Source organism: Cetorhinus maximus, chromosome 1 (genome assembly GCF_964194155.1).
Source record: "Cetorhinus maximus chromosome 1, sCetMax3.hap1.1, whole genome shotgun sequence".
Classification (NCBI taxonomy): Eukaryota; Metazoa; Chordata; class Chondrichthyes; order Lamniformes; family Cetorhinidae; genus Cetorhinus; species Cetorhinus maximus.
Window position 1 is genome coordinate 200,405,356 of NC_135879.1, and position 18,877 is coordinate 200,424,232.

Genomic DNA, 18,877 nt, shown 5'->3' on the forward strand with positions numbered 1-18,877 from the left:
GGCATGTTTTCTATGGTGGAACCAATTTACCAATAGAAAGACAAGACTCTTGTCATTTTCAACAATATAAATATACTGTGTCTAGGACGTCTTGTGGTACAGTGGTAGTGCCCCTACCTCTGAGCCAGAAGTTCTGGGTTCAAGTCTTGGAGGTGCATTCATAACATGGCCAAACAAGTTGATTATCAGCCTGTGAATCCTTCCAATATGCCAGAGCCATACTGCAGAAGTCAGTAATGCAAGGGCAAACCATTACAGTACTTTGCCAAGCATAATCACGGACCAATCCAATGGAGGTCCATGGTTGCTGGTGCCCTCTTGGGGCATGGTGCCTGCAGGAGGAGGAGATATACTGTATTTAAAAGAAAATCAATTTTTTAATGCAGTTAATGTAATGTAGTTAACAAGAATAAATATCATGAATAACTTTACTGGAAATTCTGAATATTTATTTTTATGGCAACAAAATTTTTGTTTGATCTATCACAATCATATTGAGACACAATCCCACTGAGACTATACACTGAAAAATGACTATGTACACCATGGAACAGGTAAGCTCTTATAAAGATAGGAAAATATTCATTTTCTGTTTATAACACAACTGACTTCCAGCCCCACAAAATAATTTTGTTTTTCAGTAGCATCAGTAGAGCTTCTCCACAACTTGCATTTTGTGAAGGATCTCTGAAAGTTAGCACAAACAGCATTGGTTATTGGTGAAAGTGAACTTAGCTGCACTAATATATTTTTATATTTGTTTTCAGGTACTGAGACACATAACTCTAAAGTCGCTGATTAGAGCTCTGTTCAGTATGCCTACTCATTACCGTTCTTTGTGTGTTAGTCACCTCATAGGATGGACAGCATTTCTCTCAACTATGCTATTCTTCACTGATTTCACAGGGCAGGTAAAAACAATTGCAGCATTGGCTATTCTTTTATTTTGAATTTACTTCTGATACTTTTGTTTTGACACTTGTTATGAATGTTTGTTAACAAAAAAGTAAGTCAAGACCAAATTGTGCTTTTCATTCCCATGGATGCCTCATGCTACATAGGTCTGCAGTATCATTTCTGGCCAATCATTATGCCTACATGCATTTATTTGGTGATTTATCACATCTTCAGAATGCCTGAAGTACTCTACAACCAATGAAGTAACAGCAGCTTATTTATACATAGCAAGGTCTCAGAAACCGTTTTTTTTTCTTTTTCTTTCTTGGCATAAGAGCATGGCTGGCAAAATCTGCATTTATTGTCCATCCCTAATTGCCCTTGAGAAGGTGGTGGTGAGCTGCCTTCTTGAGCCACTGCAGTCCATGTGCTGTGCTTTTAGGGAGGGAGTTCCAGGATTTTTAACCAGTGATGATGAAGGAACAGCGATTTATAGTTCCAAGTCAGGATGGGTGTGTGACCTGGTGAGGAACTTACAAGTGGTGGTGTTCCCACTCATCTGCTGCCCTTGTGCTTCTAGGCAATAGAGGTTTTGGGTTTGGAAGCAGGCCGAGGGAGAGAAATCATGGGCCCTGGTGCTTTGCCTGTTTCTGGGCCCCTTATCCACACTCCTCCCCACTTTAACCCTCCCCCCTTACATTCTTCAGGTGCCCAGAATAGGGAACCATTGTCACCGGCCCCGGGGGTGTGTGTGGCGGGGGGGTGTCAAAATGTTTTCTTTGGTGCTCGGATGCACTTTACAACCACACCTTTGTCAGCCAATTACACACAACTTGATCATTCGTATTATGCAACCAGCCCTGCTCCTTTGAACCTGGCCCCATGCAATATCTGTACAGCAACACCAAAAGTCTTGAACCTCAAGCACTGCAAACAACAATCCTATGTACAAATGAGAATATCTTGAACTAACAATGACATCTTCTATTGATGCATGACTCCTGGTTTCACTTCCAAGTTTAAAAAATGGCAAAACCTTCCAGTAAATTAGCACCAGCAAATTCACCTGCAATAATGTGCAATTCCTATTCACACAAGTGGGTTTTGTTAACACAAAAATTACACTGTGCATTGAGTGATAAATATTTTCTCATTTTAGATTGAAACTAACGACACTTAAAGATGCCCAGCATGGAGCATATAATAGGAGGACAAAGTACTGCAGATGCTGGAAACCTGAAATATAAACAGAAAATGCTGGAAATACTCAGCAGGTCAGGTGTCATCTGTGGAGAGAGAGATACAGAGTCAATGCTTCAGGTCCATGATCTGCAGTCATTCTGAAGGGTCACTGACCTCTGTTTCTCTCTGCACAGATGCCACCAGACATGCTGTGCATTTCCAATGCTTCCTATTGGAAGCAAAAACTGACTTGGAGCAAAAATAACCCCTTTTGCCAACCCTCCAGAAAGATCAGACTTCTTGTGAGCTCCTCAATCCTCTTCAGCAAGAAACCCTGCAGCAGCTGCCTAAGATCGGGTTTGGTACAACATTAAACATGAATTTTAAAAAAACAAGTTAAGATATGAACTCAACATAAACTCAATTTCAGAGGGCTAAGTTGATATTTTTTAAAAATGAGTAATTAATAAAAATGACCATTAACAAGTGCCAAGCAGCAGAGCTATTAACTTTTCTTGCCTTCTAGCTTAAAAAGCAGAGGTAAAGAGAGAGAGAGACCGGGCCCCAAGTCCTGATCATCAGGTAGAGGGGAGGGGACCGGAGCCAAGCTAAGGAGTTGGGTTTAACTACCAACCTTGTGTTTTCCACTGGTGGTGCACACTCTGAGCTGGCTTCGGCAGAATTCATCCGGAAGTGGAGATCGGAATTGGGTTGCCTTTCAGCCTGGGTTTTCCTCCCAACCTGGCTCAGCGTGTGGAAAGGTTTTTGGGGAGGAAGGAGGAAGCAGGAGGGTGTGTGTGTGTATGTGTCCCTCACACTCACTCAGTCACATTCACACTCTTTCACAGACACAGATACACTCTCCCTCTCGTGCACGCATGTGAGAGAGAGAGCACACACGCACGCAGGAGGGAGATCACCGCCCCTGGCCTTGGGATTAGCACTGTGTGCACCTCCTCTCCCTGTTTGGAAGGTGCTGTTGACTGGGCCTTGGCAAGCTACTGCAGTGCATCTTTTACACACTGCTACCACTGTGGTGGAGGAAGTGAACGTTTGAGGTGATGGATGGGGTGCTGGTCAAGCAGGCTGCTTATCACCTTGAATTAGTGATCAGATAATCTGTTTCTGATGGTGTGGGTTTTTTGACAAGGACTGAAGAACTCACTGCTCTTCTTCAGATGGTATCTTTTCATCAAGCTGAGTAGACAGAGATGGCTGTGGCTTAATTTTTCATTTGAAGTACTGCATTTCTAACAACACAGCACTTCCTGTGTACTACATGGAAATGGCTGTCTATGTTATGTGCTGAAGGCCTTAATGAGGCTTAAATGCATGAGCTGCAACTCAGCAGAGAGTGTTTCCAACTCATCTAAGTTGATGCGATTGGTGAAGAATGTAGCCATGTGGTAACCTGGAGAATAAAAAGCACATTTATGATTTTGCTGCAAGTAACAATTTAAGGAAGCTTTTCCTTACATTGATGAAGTTTTCATCATTTTAAAAGACAAAAAGTTAATTATTTCAACATTTAGCTGTTCCAAAATGCTGTATTGTTGTGCTGTGAGCTCTCCAGAGCATTACTCAAGAGCTGCAGTCAGAAGAACACAAGAAATAGGAGGAGGAGCAGACAACATGGCCCATTGAACCTGCTCTGCCATTCAATACCATCATAACTGATCTAGGACTTAAATTCCATTTTCCCTCCCACTCTCCCTTGATTCCCTGAGACACCAAAAATCTGACTATCTCAGCCTTCAATATATTCAACAAAGAATTCCAAAGACTCACAACCCCTTGAGTGAAGTAATTTGAGTGAAGCCTTTTGTTCAATGCCTCCACATTGAATTGACAGACTTGCGTGGATTTATCATCAAAGTAGAGAGAGGTTTATAGGTATTCCTGCAACTGCTGCTTTCGCCGGACTCCGCTGCAATGAATGCTGGCTCCACCTTCACATTTGGGGATCCAGAAATGTTCCGGTCATGAGGTTCATGTCAACATGACTGTGTCCTTCCCTTATTCCCTTGTATCCTTTTTGTTAAATTTATGAAGCTTTTGAATTGAAATTCCTTTGTCAAACTGTTATGAATGTACTTGAAGACCTTTTTAAATGTCAGATTAATGTAATTTCTAATTGAATGCTAATATCAAAAGTTTTAGAGTCAAATCCATTTTACAGAAAGGTGTAAAACTAACAGAACTATGATAATGGTGGACTTCAATTATCCTAGTATAGACCGGGGAGGAGGGGGGTGCAGAAAAGCTGTGTAAAGGGCATGGTGCATATAACTGTTGAAGTAAGTACAGAGGAACTTCCTTAATTCGTATATTCCCAGCCCCAATAGGGTAGGAAGGAATGCTGGATCTAGCTCTGGGAATTAAGTGGGGAAAACGGTATATATTTCAGTGGGAGTGCTTTGTGGTGGCAATGATCACAATATCATTAGATTTAGAGTTGTTGTGAAAAGGGGTATGGAAAAATCAAAGGTAAAGATACTCAATTGGAAATGGGCTAATTTCAGTGAGGTGAAAAGGGATCTAGTCCAGCTAGATTGGAAACAGGTTAGGAAACAAATTAGGATCAAGAGTGGACCATTTGGCCCCTTGAGCCTGCTCTGCCATTCATGGCTGATCATGGCTGATCTGATTGTGGCCACAACTTCACATTCCGCATATCCCTAATAACCTTTGACTCCCTTATTATTCAAAAATATATCTACCTCTGCCTTAAAAATGTTTATTGACCCTGCCTCCACTGGTCTCTGGGAAATAGAGTTCCAAAGATTCATGACCCTCAGAGAATTTCTCCTCATCGCCATCTTAAATGGGAGACCCCTTGTTTTTAAACTGTGTCCCCTAGTTCTAGTCTCTCCACTTAGGGGAAACATCCGTTCAGCATCCACCCTGTTAAGTCCCCTCAGGATCTTGTATGTTTCAATATTCTCTCAACCTTCTAGTGGATACAGGCCCAGCCTGTTCAACCATTCCTCGTAAGATATCCCCCCATCACAGGTATCAGTTAAGTGAACCTTCTCTGAACTGCTTCTAACACATTTATATACTTTCTTAAATAAGGGACCGAAACTGTACACAGAACTCTAGATGTGGTCTCAGCAAAGCCCTGTACAACATCCCTACTTTTATATTCCATTCCCCTTGCAATAAATGACAAATGAGTACTTCCCAACTTTCTTCACAAAGGAAGAGGATGCTGCCAATGTCACAACAAAAGAGGAAGTAGATGATAAATTGGATAAGATAAAGAGGCAGTAGCTTGCGGCATATAAGTCAATCTGGTGTATAAGACTTCCCCTGTTTTTGGATGCCAAAATGTATGGAAATTTTTTCATATTTCAAAATGTTGATTACCTACACCAACACCGGTGGTTCACATTTTATATTTGGCATATAAGTCGATCCCTGGTTTAAGAAGGATTTTTCAAAGGTCAACTTATACTTTGCAATCTATGGTACTTAAAAAGTTGCCAGTGTTCTGAATGGGATGCATCTTACATTGCTGATGGAAGTAAGGATAGAGATATCGGCGACCCTCTTTCTTTCCTCCATGGACGAGGGAGTATCGCTAGAGGAATGGGCAATTGCCAAAGTTACACTGTTCAAAAAATGCCAAATAAATAAATCTGGTAACTACTGGCCAGTCAGCCTAACATTTGTGGTGTGGAAACTTTGAGATAATAATCTGGGACAAAATTTATTGTCTCTTAGAGAGACATAGGTGACAGGCAGCATAGATTTGCTAAAGACAAATCATGTCTGGTAAACTTGATTGAGGTCTTGAAGTAATAGAGAGGGTTTATGAGGGCAATGCAATTGATGTGTAAATGAACTTTGAAAAGGCATTTGATAAAATACCACAAAATAGGCATTTGCAAAAATTGAAGCCCTTAGGATTGAATTGCAAGTGGCAACATGGATACAAATTTGGCTAAGAGATGGGAAGCAGACAGTGATGGTGAATGATTGTTTTCAGACCACACAGAGGTCTAATCTACAGAAATCAGTATTAGAACCACTAGTATTTTTAATATATTAATGACCTGGACTTGGGGAGAGACAGGGATGTAGTGGTATTGTCACTGGACTAGTAATCCAGAGGCCCGGGCTAATGTTCTCGGGACAAAGATTCAAATCCCACCAAGGCATCTGGCAGAATTTGAATTCAATTAATAACCTGGAATTGAAAAGTCATCCTCAGTAATGGTGACCATGAGAGCATTGTCCATTGTCGTAAAACCTATCTGGTTCACTAATGCCCTTTAGGGAAAGAAATCTGCTGTCCTTACCTGGTCTGGCCTACATGTGGCTCCAGATCCACAGCAATGTGTTTGACTCTTAAATACCCTCTGAAATGGCCTAGCAAGCCACTCCGTTCAAGGACAATTAGGGATGGACAACAAATGCTGGCCTTCCCAGTGACGCTCACCATCCTATGAAAGAATTTTAAAAAAAGCTTGGGTATATTATTTCAAAGATTTCAGAAGGCATGAAACTCAGAAATATGGTGAATAACGAGAATAGCAGTAGCTGACTTCAAGCCAGGTGCTGATTGTTTTCTTTGGCTGTTGCTATGATTGTTGAGTTGTTTGGTGCTTTCTAAAGTTCTTCAAAGTCGCTTAGCCTACAGGAATTGATGTGGCAGGTGCTGAGCATTTGGTTCTGACTCATTGGTTTGTGAACAAACCAGTTGCCCCCAGACATGGGTGCAGGAGTAGATATTCCTTTGGAATACAGCATTGCTGGAAGAATGAACAATAGTGACACAGGGAAGGGCGAGGGATGCGGGGAAGAAAGGCTCTTGAGGATGCCCAGAGTTCTCAAGGTGCCATTCTCCCATCTGAACCACACTGAGAGACATCTTCACTTCACCAAGAAGTGAAAGCTGCCACTTACTCCACCCACAACTGCAATCTCAAACCAGGGCGAGGACCATATTATGATTGGCTGTGACTAAACTTAAATGCATCGAGCTCCATCCAGGCTGGAGCTGGCAGTATTTGCAACACCTTGTAGTTTGCTGTCCACTGCTGCATAAAGGACGTTCCTGGTGCTCTCTATTCAAGGAGAGCTAACTACATTTCATTCCCTCTTCCCAGGGACCAGCAGGTGGAGAGTGCTAATGGCTTCACATGGATTGGAGACTCCCCATTGGCATTGCATGCATATTTTGGGCATTGTGTGTCAACTTTGAGATGTACCACAAGTGAAAAGGATTCTACTCCTTCAACATCCAACTGGTGTGTGACCATGTTCAGCAAATCATACAGGCCAATACCTGATATTCTGGCAGCAGTCATGAAGTCTTCATTCTGTAGCAGTCCACGGTGCCAGCTGCATTTACGCCACTACAAGAAAGCAGAGAGTGGCTACTGAATGTCAGGCCAACCTCTGACCACCTGGCTCGTAACTCTGGTGCACAGCCAATTCATAAATATGGCAATCATCTTGTTAAAACCAATTGCTAGTTAAACAGGTGATGGCATTAATTATCCCAACTGAATAGAATAAAAAGGTACAGCTGGAACACTGTGTGGAAGCTGCTAGGAAGTTAGTAGCACTGAGCAGTTGTCTTGGAAATAAACCAGCTTTAACCAAGAGACCAGCCTGGATTAATTCTTCCACCGCAACCTCTTATTGTGAGTAACATCGTAGCAGAGGATGAACTTTAAGCTTTGCTGATTGATTGCTGTATATGAAGCTTTCTGTCTCAGTCCTCTGAGGGAAAAGAAGTGCACTGTTGCTAACAATTTAAGTTACAGAATGGCGGAAGGATGGGGCAACATCGCAAGCTTTGACTATTTTTTCTGACTCTGAACCGTATCAGCAATGGAAGGCTGAAGTTGAAATGTGGACCTGAGTTACTGCTATATCCCGGAAGAAGCAAGGTGTGGCTTTGGCGTTATCGTTACGAGCCAAAAGTAAGATAGGGAGTAAAATATTTTCAGAGTGGAAAATGGATGATTTGGATCATGAAGAGGGATACAATTTTTGAATAAGTTCTACAAAAAGGATGAGTTATTGGAAGTGTATGAAACTTGGACAATATTTGATAGGTTTAGGAAATCAGATGATCAGTCCATGGAAGAATCTATCATGGATTTTGATAAATGGTACAGGAGACCACGGAGATTTGAACTTGAAATTCTAGATTCGGCATTGGCATTTAAATTACTGGACTGTGCTCGCATTTCCCATGTTGATAGTCTTTTAGTACTAACAGGGGTTCAGTTACAGGAGAAAGAATCTCCCTTAGACCAAATGGCTGCTGCCCTAAAAACATTTCTGGGGAAACAGTCGTTCCCTGCCACTTTTTTAGTATATGCGAACAACTATGCTGTAAAACAAAATATGGAGGATTCAATGGTGATCGAATTTCATGGTCGACCAAATATTAGACCAAGATTCCAATACAAAGATGGGGTCAATGACAAGAGGTCTGAAAATCGTCGTAGCCCTAGCCAATTTGAGAGTCAGGACAAAAAGCGTATCTAGGATGGTGACCGTAGACATTGAAACCCAAAAAATGCATGGGGAATGGTTAATCGGTGTGATTCCCAGTACCATTACACAATGAACTGCCCACAGCGAAGGAATCGTGTTTTTGAAGTGACCCATGAGATGGATTCATCTGAAACTGAAAATGATGATGGTGATTGCCATGATGGAATTGTATTGATCACTGAGTTTGAATCCAGTGATGAGTATCTTGATGGTAGATTCCTTCAACTGTGCAATTCTGGACAGTGGTTGCACTTCTACGGTGTACGGCATAGACTGCTATCTGGAGTCTCTCAGTGAGGCAGACTGGCTGAAGGTCAAGGAGTATGAAAGCTCTACCTGCTTCAGGTTCGAAGATGACAATACATTAACATCCTCCAAACGGGTAGTCCGCCCTTGTAAGATCAATCTTTTTATCAGTACTGATGTGGTTTCTAGCGAGATACCGCTATTGTTGAGTCGATCTGCGATGAAGAAGGCTCAGATGATGCTAGATATGAAGAATGATAGAGCAGTCATGTTTGGGAAAAATGTTGATCTACATTTTACTCCATCAGGCCATTACTGCTTGCCATTAAGGAAGCCAAAGATTTCTCATCAAAAAATTCATGGAGTTTTGCTAACTGCTGAGAATGAGAATTTGGTGGGCAATAAGATGATCATTTGGAAACTACATATAAAGTTTGCACATCCGGCACCACAGAAACTGAAGACTCTGCCTCGAGATGCGGGTGTAGTCGATAAAGGATATGATGATCTTATTGAACAAATCACTGCTCAGTGTGAAATTTGCCTTAAATATCACAAGACACCACCGCGACCTGTTGTGAGCTTGCCACTAGCCAGGGAGTTTAACGATGCAGTGGCAATGGACTTGAAAGTTTGGGACAAGGATAGACACGTCATAGATGTGGCAACCAGACTTAGTCTATCCACTGTTCTTCACGATACATAGTAAAGACAAAAGGACCATTGTCGATATGGTCATGGAGAAATAGGTAGGAACAGGATTAGGAACAACAATGAAGTTCCTGACAGATAATGGTGGGGAATTCGCCAATGAGGAATTTTGAGATGTGTGCGAAAATTTAAACATCAGTTATGCACATGGCAGCTGAGAGCCTGTTTAGTAATGGTCTTTGTGAAAGAAACCATGCGGTAATAGATGATATGTTACATAAAATATTAGCTGATCAACCAGGTTGTAAACTGCAAACGGCGCTGGCATGGGCAGTGCATGCAAAGAACACTCTGCAAATGGTTGGGGGGGTACAGTCCATATCAGTTGGCGTATGGAAGAAATCTGAAGTTACTCTTGGTGTTGTCAGATGCTCCCCTTGCTCTAGAAGAGACGAGCATTAGCCCCACTTTTTCTGCTCATTTGAATGCTTTGCATGCGGGCAGAAAAGCTTTTATTAAAGCTGAGGTTTCGGACAAAATTTGGCGGGCCCTACGGCACCGCATAAAACCATCAGGAATACAGTTTAGACAAGGAGACATGGTATATTATAAAAGGGAAGGCCAGAAAGAGTGGAAAGGACCTGGCAAAGTTTTATAGGGAGTGATGGGAAAGTAGTAATTGTGCAACATGGTAATCAAACTGTTAGGGTTCATTCTTCACGGTTAATTGGTACTGACTATACCTTTACAGGTTCTGAACAGGACATAGAATGTGAGGAGGCACCATGCACTTCACATACATATACACTGGGTAGTTATGAGGAGCAAGTGACGGCAGATATAGGGTTGACTGACTATGAACAAAGTAATACTGAGGTACAGGATAATGCTATTCATCCAAAAGGGAAATTACCCCAAAGTAGGAACAAAGGTAACGTACATACCAGAAGGGACCAGTGTGTGGAGGGATGCCACCATCATAAGGAGAGCAGGAAAGGCAACTGGTAAATACAAACATTGGCTAAATGTGCAGGAAGAAGGACAGGAGACAAGACCTATCGATTGGCAAATCGAGGTAACGATGTGGAAATCCAGAAAGCGCAACATGAGCTCTGACGGTGGACCAGAAAGTGGTCATGACCCTAGAAAAATATCACAGACTTGCAAACGGAGGATAATCGTATAGTAGCAGTCCAGAAAGGGAGAGGAATGTGAGTAGAAGCCGTAGCTTAACCAGGAGGACTAGAAAGCAAGCTAGGAATCTCAACAGAAGTAGAAGTCCTAATGACAGAGAGATTCTAGAAGCTGCTAATAAATTGGCAAGTAAGCTGATAAAGGAAGCCAAACGGAAAGAGTTGGAAATTTGGAAGAAATTTGGGGTATATTCTGAAATACCTGACTGAGGACACCCAGCTTTATCTCACAGATGGATCTGTACAGAAAAGGTACTCCCAGACTACATATATAAGGCCAAAGTGAGATTGGTAGCCCGAGGCTTTGAAGAGAGACTAGGAGATCAAGATGTCAGAGTGGACTCGCCTACTGCAGGGAAAATGAGTTTGAAATTTTTTTTAGTTATTTTGGCATCCTATTCCTGGGAGTGCAAATCCATTGAGATAAAGGCTGCGTTTTTACAGGAGGAGAAGTTTCAAAGGGAAGTTTTTTTTTGAAATCATCCAAAGAAGCCGGGAACGTAGAAAGAAAGCTATAGAAATTGAATAAGTGTGTTTATGGATTGAATGATGCAGCAAGAGTATGGTATTTTTCCGTGAGGTCTGTCTTGTTGAAAATAGGTTGCATTCAGTTAAAGGCAGACCCCGCGACGTTCTACTGTACCATAAGGAGAAACTAGCTGGGATCTTTATCATGCATGTTGATGATTTCCTGTGGGGAGGATCTGTAGAATTTGAACAATGGGTAATCAAGAAGATAAAGAAGGAATTCCAGGTTGGACGTCAGGCTTCTGGGGCCTTTAAATACATAGGTTTAGACATTAAGCAGAGCAAGCTAGGAATGACATTGAATCAACAATCTTATCTAGAAGATGTTAATTATGTCCCAATAACTCGTGATAGATCCTCACAAAAAGAGGATCGTGCTACCAAGGAAGAAATGTAACAGTTGAAAAGTTTGATTGGGCAGTTGAACTGGTTGTGCACTCAGACTAGGCCTGATGCTAGTTATGATGTGTTGGAGCTGAGTACCATGATGAAACATGCTACAGTTGAGTAAGCTCTGAGAGCAAATAAAACACTTAAAATTAAATTCTGAGAGATGTGTCCTCAAGTTTCCAGCCTTGGGTGATCCAGAAGATATGAGGTTGGTCATTTTTAGTGATGCTTCACATGCTAATCTTGCATATGCGTACACTAGCACAGCAGGGTGGGAAAGAATGATAAATGTTGCCCACTGGCTTGGGAGGCCAAGAAGATAAAAAGGGTAGTGAAAAGCACCTTAGCAGCTGAAACATTAGCCTTAGTAGAAGCATTAGATATGGGGATTTACTTATCCAATATATTGACAGAAATATATAAGGGGCAATGTGGGAAAAGTTTGCCCATGGAATGTAATGTTGATAACTGGTCTCTTTGGGACAACGTTAATTCCACGAAAAGTGTCACGGGAAAAAGACCACGAATAGACCTAGACAGCATAAAGGAGATGTTAGAGAGAAAAGAGATCTCTAAGATAAAATGGGTTGACACAAGTCACCAACTATCAGACTGTTTTACAAAAAGAAGTGCCTGCTCTAAGAAATTATTAAATGTGTTGGAAGAGGCATGTCTTATAATGATGCATTGAAAAATTGTTTTTTTTATGTGTGTGTGTGTGTGTGTATATGGTGGAAATAAGTGACATTGTTTCCTTCTGTTGGTTTAAAAAGTGTTCAAGTTTTTTTTAGTTTTAACTAAAAAAAGAGGGGAATCTGTTAATATGACAATCATTTTGTTAAAATCAATTGCTAGTTAAACAGGTGATGGGCATTAATTATCCCAACTGAATAGAATAAAAAGATACAGCTGGAACACTGTGTGGAAGCTGCTAGGAAGCTAGTAGCACTGAGCAGTTGTCTTGGAAATAAACCAGCTTTAACCAAGAGACCAGCCTGGATTAATTCTTGAGTTAATTATGAGTACAATGAAAGCCAAGCTCCCGCATAAAATGTGATTGTATAGACCATTGAGGGGCTTAAACAACACTGATGCTGCCTTTTCATCACTCTATTAGAGGCATAAAGTATCAGTTATGACATTGAGGATTATAATGTAAACAGATGAATCTGAGTGATAGTTTAATCTGCTTCTCCTTGTTCACCAGATGCAATCAGGACACTTCATGTGTCTTGTGGGGGGACCATATGTGTAGGAAATGTCGCCAACTGCTTGAGCTCGAGCTCAGGGTTTCTGAGCCTGAAGGGTAGTTGGAGTCATTGTGAAGCATCGAGGAAGAAGAGCGGTCCCTGGATCATACATTCCAGGAGTGGCCACTCACCAGCAGAGAGTTCAGTTTGGTAATAGGTAGCCATCAGAAGTTAGTACACATCTCATTGGGAGGCCATCAGAGACTTTCACTCCATTTATTTAAAGCTAACCTTTATAGGACCTCATTGTGCTGGTTTTAGTGCTTTACTATAATCTAGCTGCAGGGCCCTTAATATTACCATGGACTCTCCTGGACCTTTAGCAAGGCAGCAGCAGCCCCCAACATGGTTAGTGTCTACCTTTACCATTGGCACCAGGCAGGCAGCTCCCGCCTTCTGGAGGCCCTCAGCACCATTAATTTGGCACAGAGCTTGCCTCCTGGATGATCAGGCCAGTTTCATTTTTAAAATAGTGTCACGTGAGGGGCGAGGTTGGGACTAATAATGCATCAGAGTATCGGGTTCCTGACCCCATATTAAAAATCCAGCCCATAAGTCTTTGAAAGGGCTTGACAGGTTAAGTACTAAGAAAATAATTCCACTGGGAACCTAAAACATGGGGTCCCAAAATGAAGGGTCAGCTATTAGGATTGAGATGAAGTGAAATTTCTTGATTTAAAGGATTGTGAATCTTTAGAATTCTCTACCCTGAGAGCTGTGGATGTTCAGTCAATTGATTATATTCAAGACAGAGATTGGGTACTAAGGGAAGGTGGAGTTGAGGTAGAGGGTCAGCCATGATCTTGAATAGCAGAGCAGATCGAAGGGTCAAATGGCCTATTCCAGCTTGTCAAGGAGATATTTTCATAGTGTTATTGGAATTTATTGTAAAATAGAGTAATGTTGAGATGTGTCTGTCTGTGTGCGCACGTGAGATTTAATTGAATTAGAGGCAGCTAGTCTGGATGCTTTGATCTGAGAGAGGTTAGGTTTCAAATGTTGATAAGATAAACATGGGGAAGTTTAAAAACATAGGTGTTAAGGGAACATTTGCATTTTGAAATAAACCAGACTGGATTGTTTTCAAAGGAGGGGTGAAATGTGTCACCTAGCCAAGTGAAGTTTAGAAATAGTGTGTTTATTTTTCCCAAAGATTACTGGTAAAACTTGATGCTATGAGAGGGTTTTATTATCAGGGAGATAAAGTTCAAAGTCATGGTGAAAAGATAGGTATTTGCATTCAAAGAGAAAGATATGTATAAAGAAGGAGCAAGGGCTGTGCATAAGGGAAGGCATTTTAAGATCTTACAAGTGTGTGAAAAGCCTTCAGCATCTACGCCTCAAGCTACTGTCTTCAAAGGACTGAAGTTAAGAAAACTCACTTGGAAGTCAACTTGTTCATGGTATCATGTTTCTTTACCTGGGTCTTTTAAAATATGTGTCTTACTATTACCTTAACAAAAGTGTAACTGGGAGTTAGATTGATTAGAGGATTTAGAAATTATCATAGTAATTTGTAGATCTATATATGTATTTAAAGTCAATTATTCAATTAATAAATGTTTAATCTAGTTTTGTAAAAAAACTATAAGACTTGGTGGTCTTCTTACTACTGAATTCAGGGTACACATCTTAAAGTTTGTACAAATTGCAAAACAAGTTGTGGCAGTTGTTGCAAGTTTCCCTTTGGGATTTGAATAACTCAACATTTACCATCAGCTGTGCCATAACAAGTTCCTATTTCCTATGTTCTTAGGTTCATTAATCCTAGTTGGATCCAATAATCATGACTTGTAAGTGTTTAATAAAAAATCTGTCCTCCATACTTTTGATTTTTTCATTTTGCTCATGAAGGGAATCAACACCATATATTCATATTTTTACTTAATCTTTTTATTTAAATCTTCCAGGTGGTATATAATGGTGATCCATATGCAGAACACAACTCTACCTCATATATTACTTATGAGCGAGGTGTTGAAGCAGGATGCTGGGGCTTGTGCATTAATGCCATATTTTCAGCAATTTATTCATGTAAGTCCTTGAGATTGAATCCTTCACTCTGTTTTCTGCATGCTAAGTGTCTCTTTGCTTTACTGATATTGAGAGTCTTTTCTGCTTAAGCTCTTACTTAAATATGTTGATCCATAGGTTTGCAGCTTAGCATACATTCATAATTGGGACTGAAAAATGTCATCAACAATTTTATAAACATTAGTTTGTTCTACCCTTTTGGATCAGGATGTTTGCATTTTGCTTTTTCTCCATTAATTTTGATTAATAATTGGTGATTTGTATTCTCAGTCATTTGGCTGAATTCCAATCCAATATCCATCAGTACTTCCTAATTTTGTAATTTATTAAAATAAAGTCAAAGCAAATTTAATGGAAATTTATTTTCTGTTTAAGTCACAGAATCAGAGAATCTTTACAATGCAGAAGGAAGCCATTCAGCCCATGGAATCTGCACTGACTTGCTGAAAGAGCACTCCGAGTTCCACTCCCCTGCCTTATCCCCGTAACCTTGCACACTGTCTTTTCAGAACAATTCAATTCCCTTTTGAATACCTCGATCGAACCTGCCTCCACCACCCTCTTGGGAAGTTCGTTCCAGACTCCACCCATCCTCTGGGTGAAAAAAAAATCCTCCTATCACTTTTACTACCGTTGCCAATTGTTTTGAATCTGTGCCCTCTAGTTCTTGATGCTCTCTTGAGTGGGAACAATTTCTCACTATTTACCCTGTCATATCCCTCAGGATCTTGAATACCTCTCAGCCTCCCAGCCTTCTTCTTTCCAAGAAAAACAGACCCAATCTCTCCAATCTATCCTCGTAGCTACAGTTGCTTATCTCTGGAATCATTCTTGTGTATTTCCTCTGTACTCTCTCCAACGCCTACACATCCTTTCTCAAGTATGGTGCCCAGAACTGGATGCAGTTCTCCAGATGAGGCCTAATTAGTGTCTTATACAAGTTCAACATGACCTCCTTACTCTTGTACTTAATGCCCCTATTAATAAAGCCTAAGATACTATATGCTTTAATAACTGCTTTCCAACATGCCCTGCCATCCTCAATGACTTATGTATATATTCTGTTTCTGCACCTCCTTTAGAGTTTCTCCCTTTACTTTACACCGTCTTACCATATTCTTCCTGCCAAATTGAATTACCTCACACTTCTCTGCATTGAACTTCATCTGCCACTTGTCTGCCCAATCCACCAACATACCTATGTCCTTTTGAAGTTCAAGACTATCCTCATCACAGTTGGCAACCGAACTATAGTTACCAGAAGTTTCCCTACCAATGAAGTCAGACTGACTGGCCTGTAGTTGTAGGCTTTATCCTTGCATCACTTTTTGAACAAGGGTGTAACATTTGCAATTCTCCAGTCCTCTGGCACCACCCATGTCCAAGCGGGACAGGAAGATTATCACTAGTGCCTCTGAAATTTACACACACACTTCCCTCAGTACCCTTGGATGCATCTCTTCCGGTCCTGGTACCTTATCTATTTTAAGTAAAGATAGCCTTTCTAACACCTCCTCCTTCTCAATTTCAATTCTTCTAGTTACCAGTTATCTCCTCTCTCACCTTGCCCTTGGTTGCATCTTCTTCCTTTGTAAAGATGGGTGCAAAATATTCATTTAATACCTCCGCTATTTCTCCTGCCTCCACGTGCAAGTCCTCTTTTTTTAAAATCTCTAATCGGCCCTACTTTTTTTACCACGCATTTATAATTTATAGGTTTATAGAAGACGCAGAGATTCCCTTTAATGTTAGCTGCCAGTCTCTTTTCATGCTCTCTCCTTGCTTTTCTTATTAATTTTCTCACTTCCCCTCTGGTCCTTCTATACTCGGCCTGACTCTTCACTTCTACCTGACATTTGTCATGTGTGCACTTCTTCCTTTTCATCTTTACCTCTATCTCTCTTGTCACCCAGGACACTCTGGATTTCCTTGTCCTACCTTTCCCCTTCAAGGGAATATACCTTGACATTGCCTGCAATACCTTTTCCTTTGAATGTGGCCCATTGTTCAGCCACCATCTTTTTTTGGCAACATTTGATTCCAACTCACTCGACTCAGATGCATTCTCATCCCATCGAAGTTGTCTTTCCCCCAGTTAATTACCCCTGCTCTGGATTGCTCCTTGTCCTTCTCCATGGCCAACCTAAACCTTATGATACAATGGTCACTGTCCCTTGAATGGTCTCCCGCTGATGTTTGGTCCACTAGGGCCAACTCATTCCCCAGAACCAGATCAATGGAGTTTTGAACGGCTTGCTGCGTTTTACAGCCCCGCCCCACGCTGTGATTTGGCCATAAAATTTCACCCTCTATAATTTTTGCACCTCTCTAATTTCTTTGCAAATTTGTTTCTCCACATCCTTTCCAATAATTGGTGGTCTATATACGACACCAATCAATGTTATTGCACATTTCTCATTCCTTACCTTTAGCCAGAGAGGCCCCTGACCTCTGTGGAACAACCTCTCTCTCTCTCTCTCTTCAGTACTGTAATGCCATCTTTAATCAATATCGCCACTCCCCCACCTTTTTCTTCCTTTCAGTCTGTCCTAAACACCTTGTACCCAGGAATATTTAATTCCCAGTCCTGCCCTTCTTCAAACCAGGTCTCTGTTGTAGCAATAATATCATCATTCCATTTGTCAACCTGTGCCTGTAGTTCACCAATCTTATTAACCACATCCCATGCATTCACATACATTAACCCTGATTTAGGCCTTTAAACTTGTCCCCTTATTCTGACTCCGTCTAATAATTTACTAATACCTATTGTAATTCCACTAATGTCTCCAAGTATTCTATTCACCTTGATATTACTCTCTGATATATCCTCCTTGTCAGTTAAGACTTCTCTACTTCCCACTGCTTGTTTTTCTCCTCTGCACTCTGAGTTTCGCCTCAGGTTTCCATCCCCTGCCAATCTAGTTTAAACCCTGCCCACGAGGACATTAGTCCCAGTCCTGTAAAGGTGTCCCATTAATTATTTCATCTGGTGGCTATAGCATCTTATTAAATTGTAATATTGACATTGCATTATCTCTGCTTCCATAGTTTCATGCTTGGGACACTTTTTTTCACCAGCACTACCCATGCCACTACTAATATGACAGGAGGAGGCAGGACAAGTGCTCAGAGAGACGATGTACATTGTTGGGTTCTTATGCTCCATTTTCCATGACATTTTCCGTGAACAAACAGATTTGTATTTCTCTAGCACGCTTGCACTCAGAGATATCTCAGAGTGATCGATAGGAAAGGGGTAGGAAGAAAGAATCACCAGGAGCAAAAACACAGTCGACAGAGAGGAAAGTTTTGAAGGCAAGTAGGGTTGTATAATGCTAAAGGAAGGTTTCCCAGAAGAGGAGGGGAAGGCTGTTGAAAGTGAAGCAGAAGGAATGGTAAATGAGCAGTAGGCCTTTACTGACGGACTGGAGGGTCAATACGAAGATGTGTGGTTATGGTAAATCACAAAGAGAAGAACTAAAAAGGCCGTAGAGGGATTTAAAGCTCAGGAAGAGAATCTTCTGGGACATTTAATAGAAATGCACCAAAGGAATATTATGGATAAGGGCATAAAATCGACCAAAGCCTTCTCCTGAATTTTCTTTTTTATTTGGTCATGAGATGTGGGTGTCCAACATTATTGCCCATCTCTAATTACCCTTGAGAAGGTGGTGGTGAGCTGCCTTCTTAACCTGCTGCAGTCCATGTGGTGTAGGTACACCCACAGTGCTGTTAGGGAGGGAGTCCCAGGATTTTGGTCCGAAGACAATGAAAGGACAGCAACGTATTTCCAAGTCAAGTGGGCTGCTTTGTCCTGGAAGGAGTCGAGCTTCTTAAATTCTAGTCAGAGGTGCGATCTTCCAGGCAAGAGGGGAGTATTCCATTACATTCCTGACTTGTGCCTTGTGTGGACTGGTTTTGGGGAGACAGGAAGCGAGTTACATGTCACAGAATTCCCAGTCTCTGACCTGCTTTTATAGGTGC

General features: G+C 41.3%; 1 protein-coding gene across 1 annotated transcript in view; it reads left to right on the top strand.

Annotated features, from left to right (window-relative positions):
* slc45a2 (solute carrier family 45 member 2) overlaps positions 1-18,877 on the top strand; it is a 60,087-nt gene that overhangs the window by 12,201 nt on the left and 29,009 nt on the right. Inside the window, exons 4-5 of the mRNA XM_078551729.1 lie at positions 768-911; positions 14,767-14,890. Coding sequence (XP_078407855.1) covers positions 768-911; positions 14,767-14,890 — 268 coding nt within the window. The remainder of the gene's footprint in view (positions 1-767; positions 912-14,766; positions 14,891-18,877) is intronic.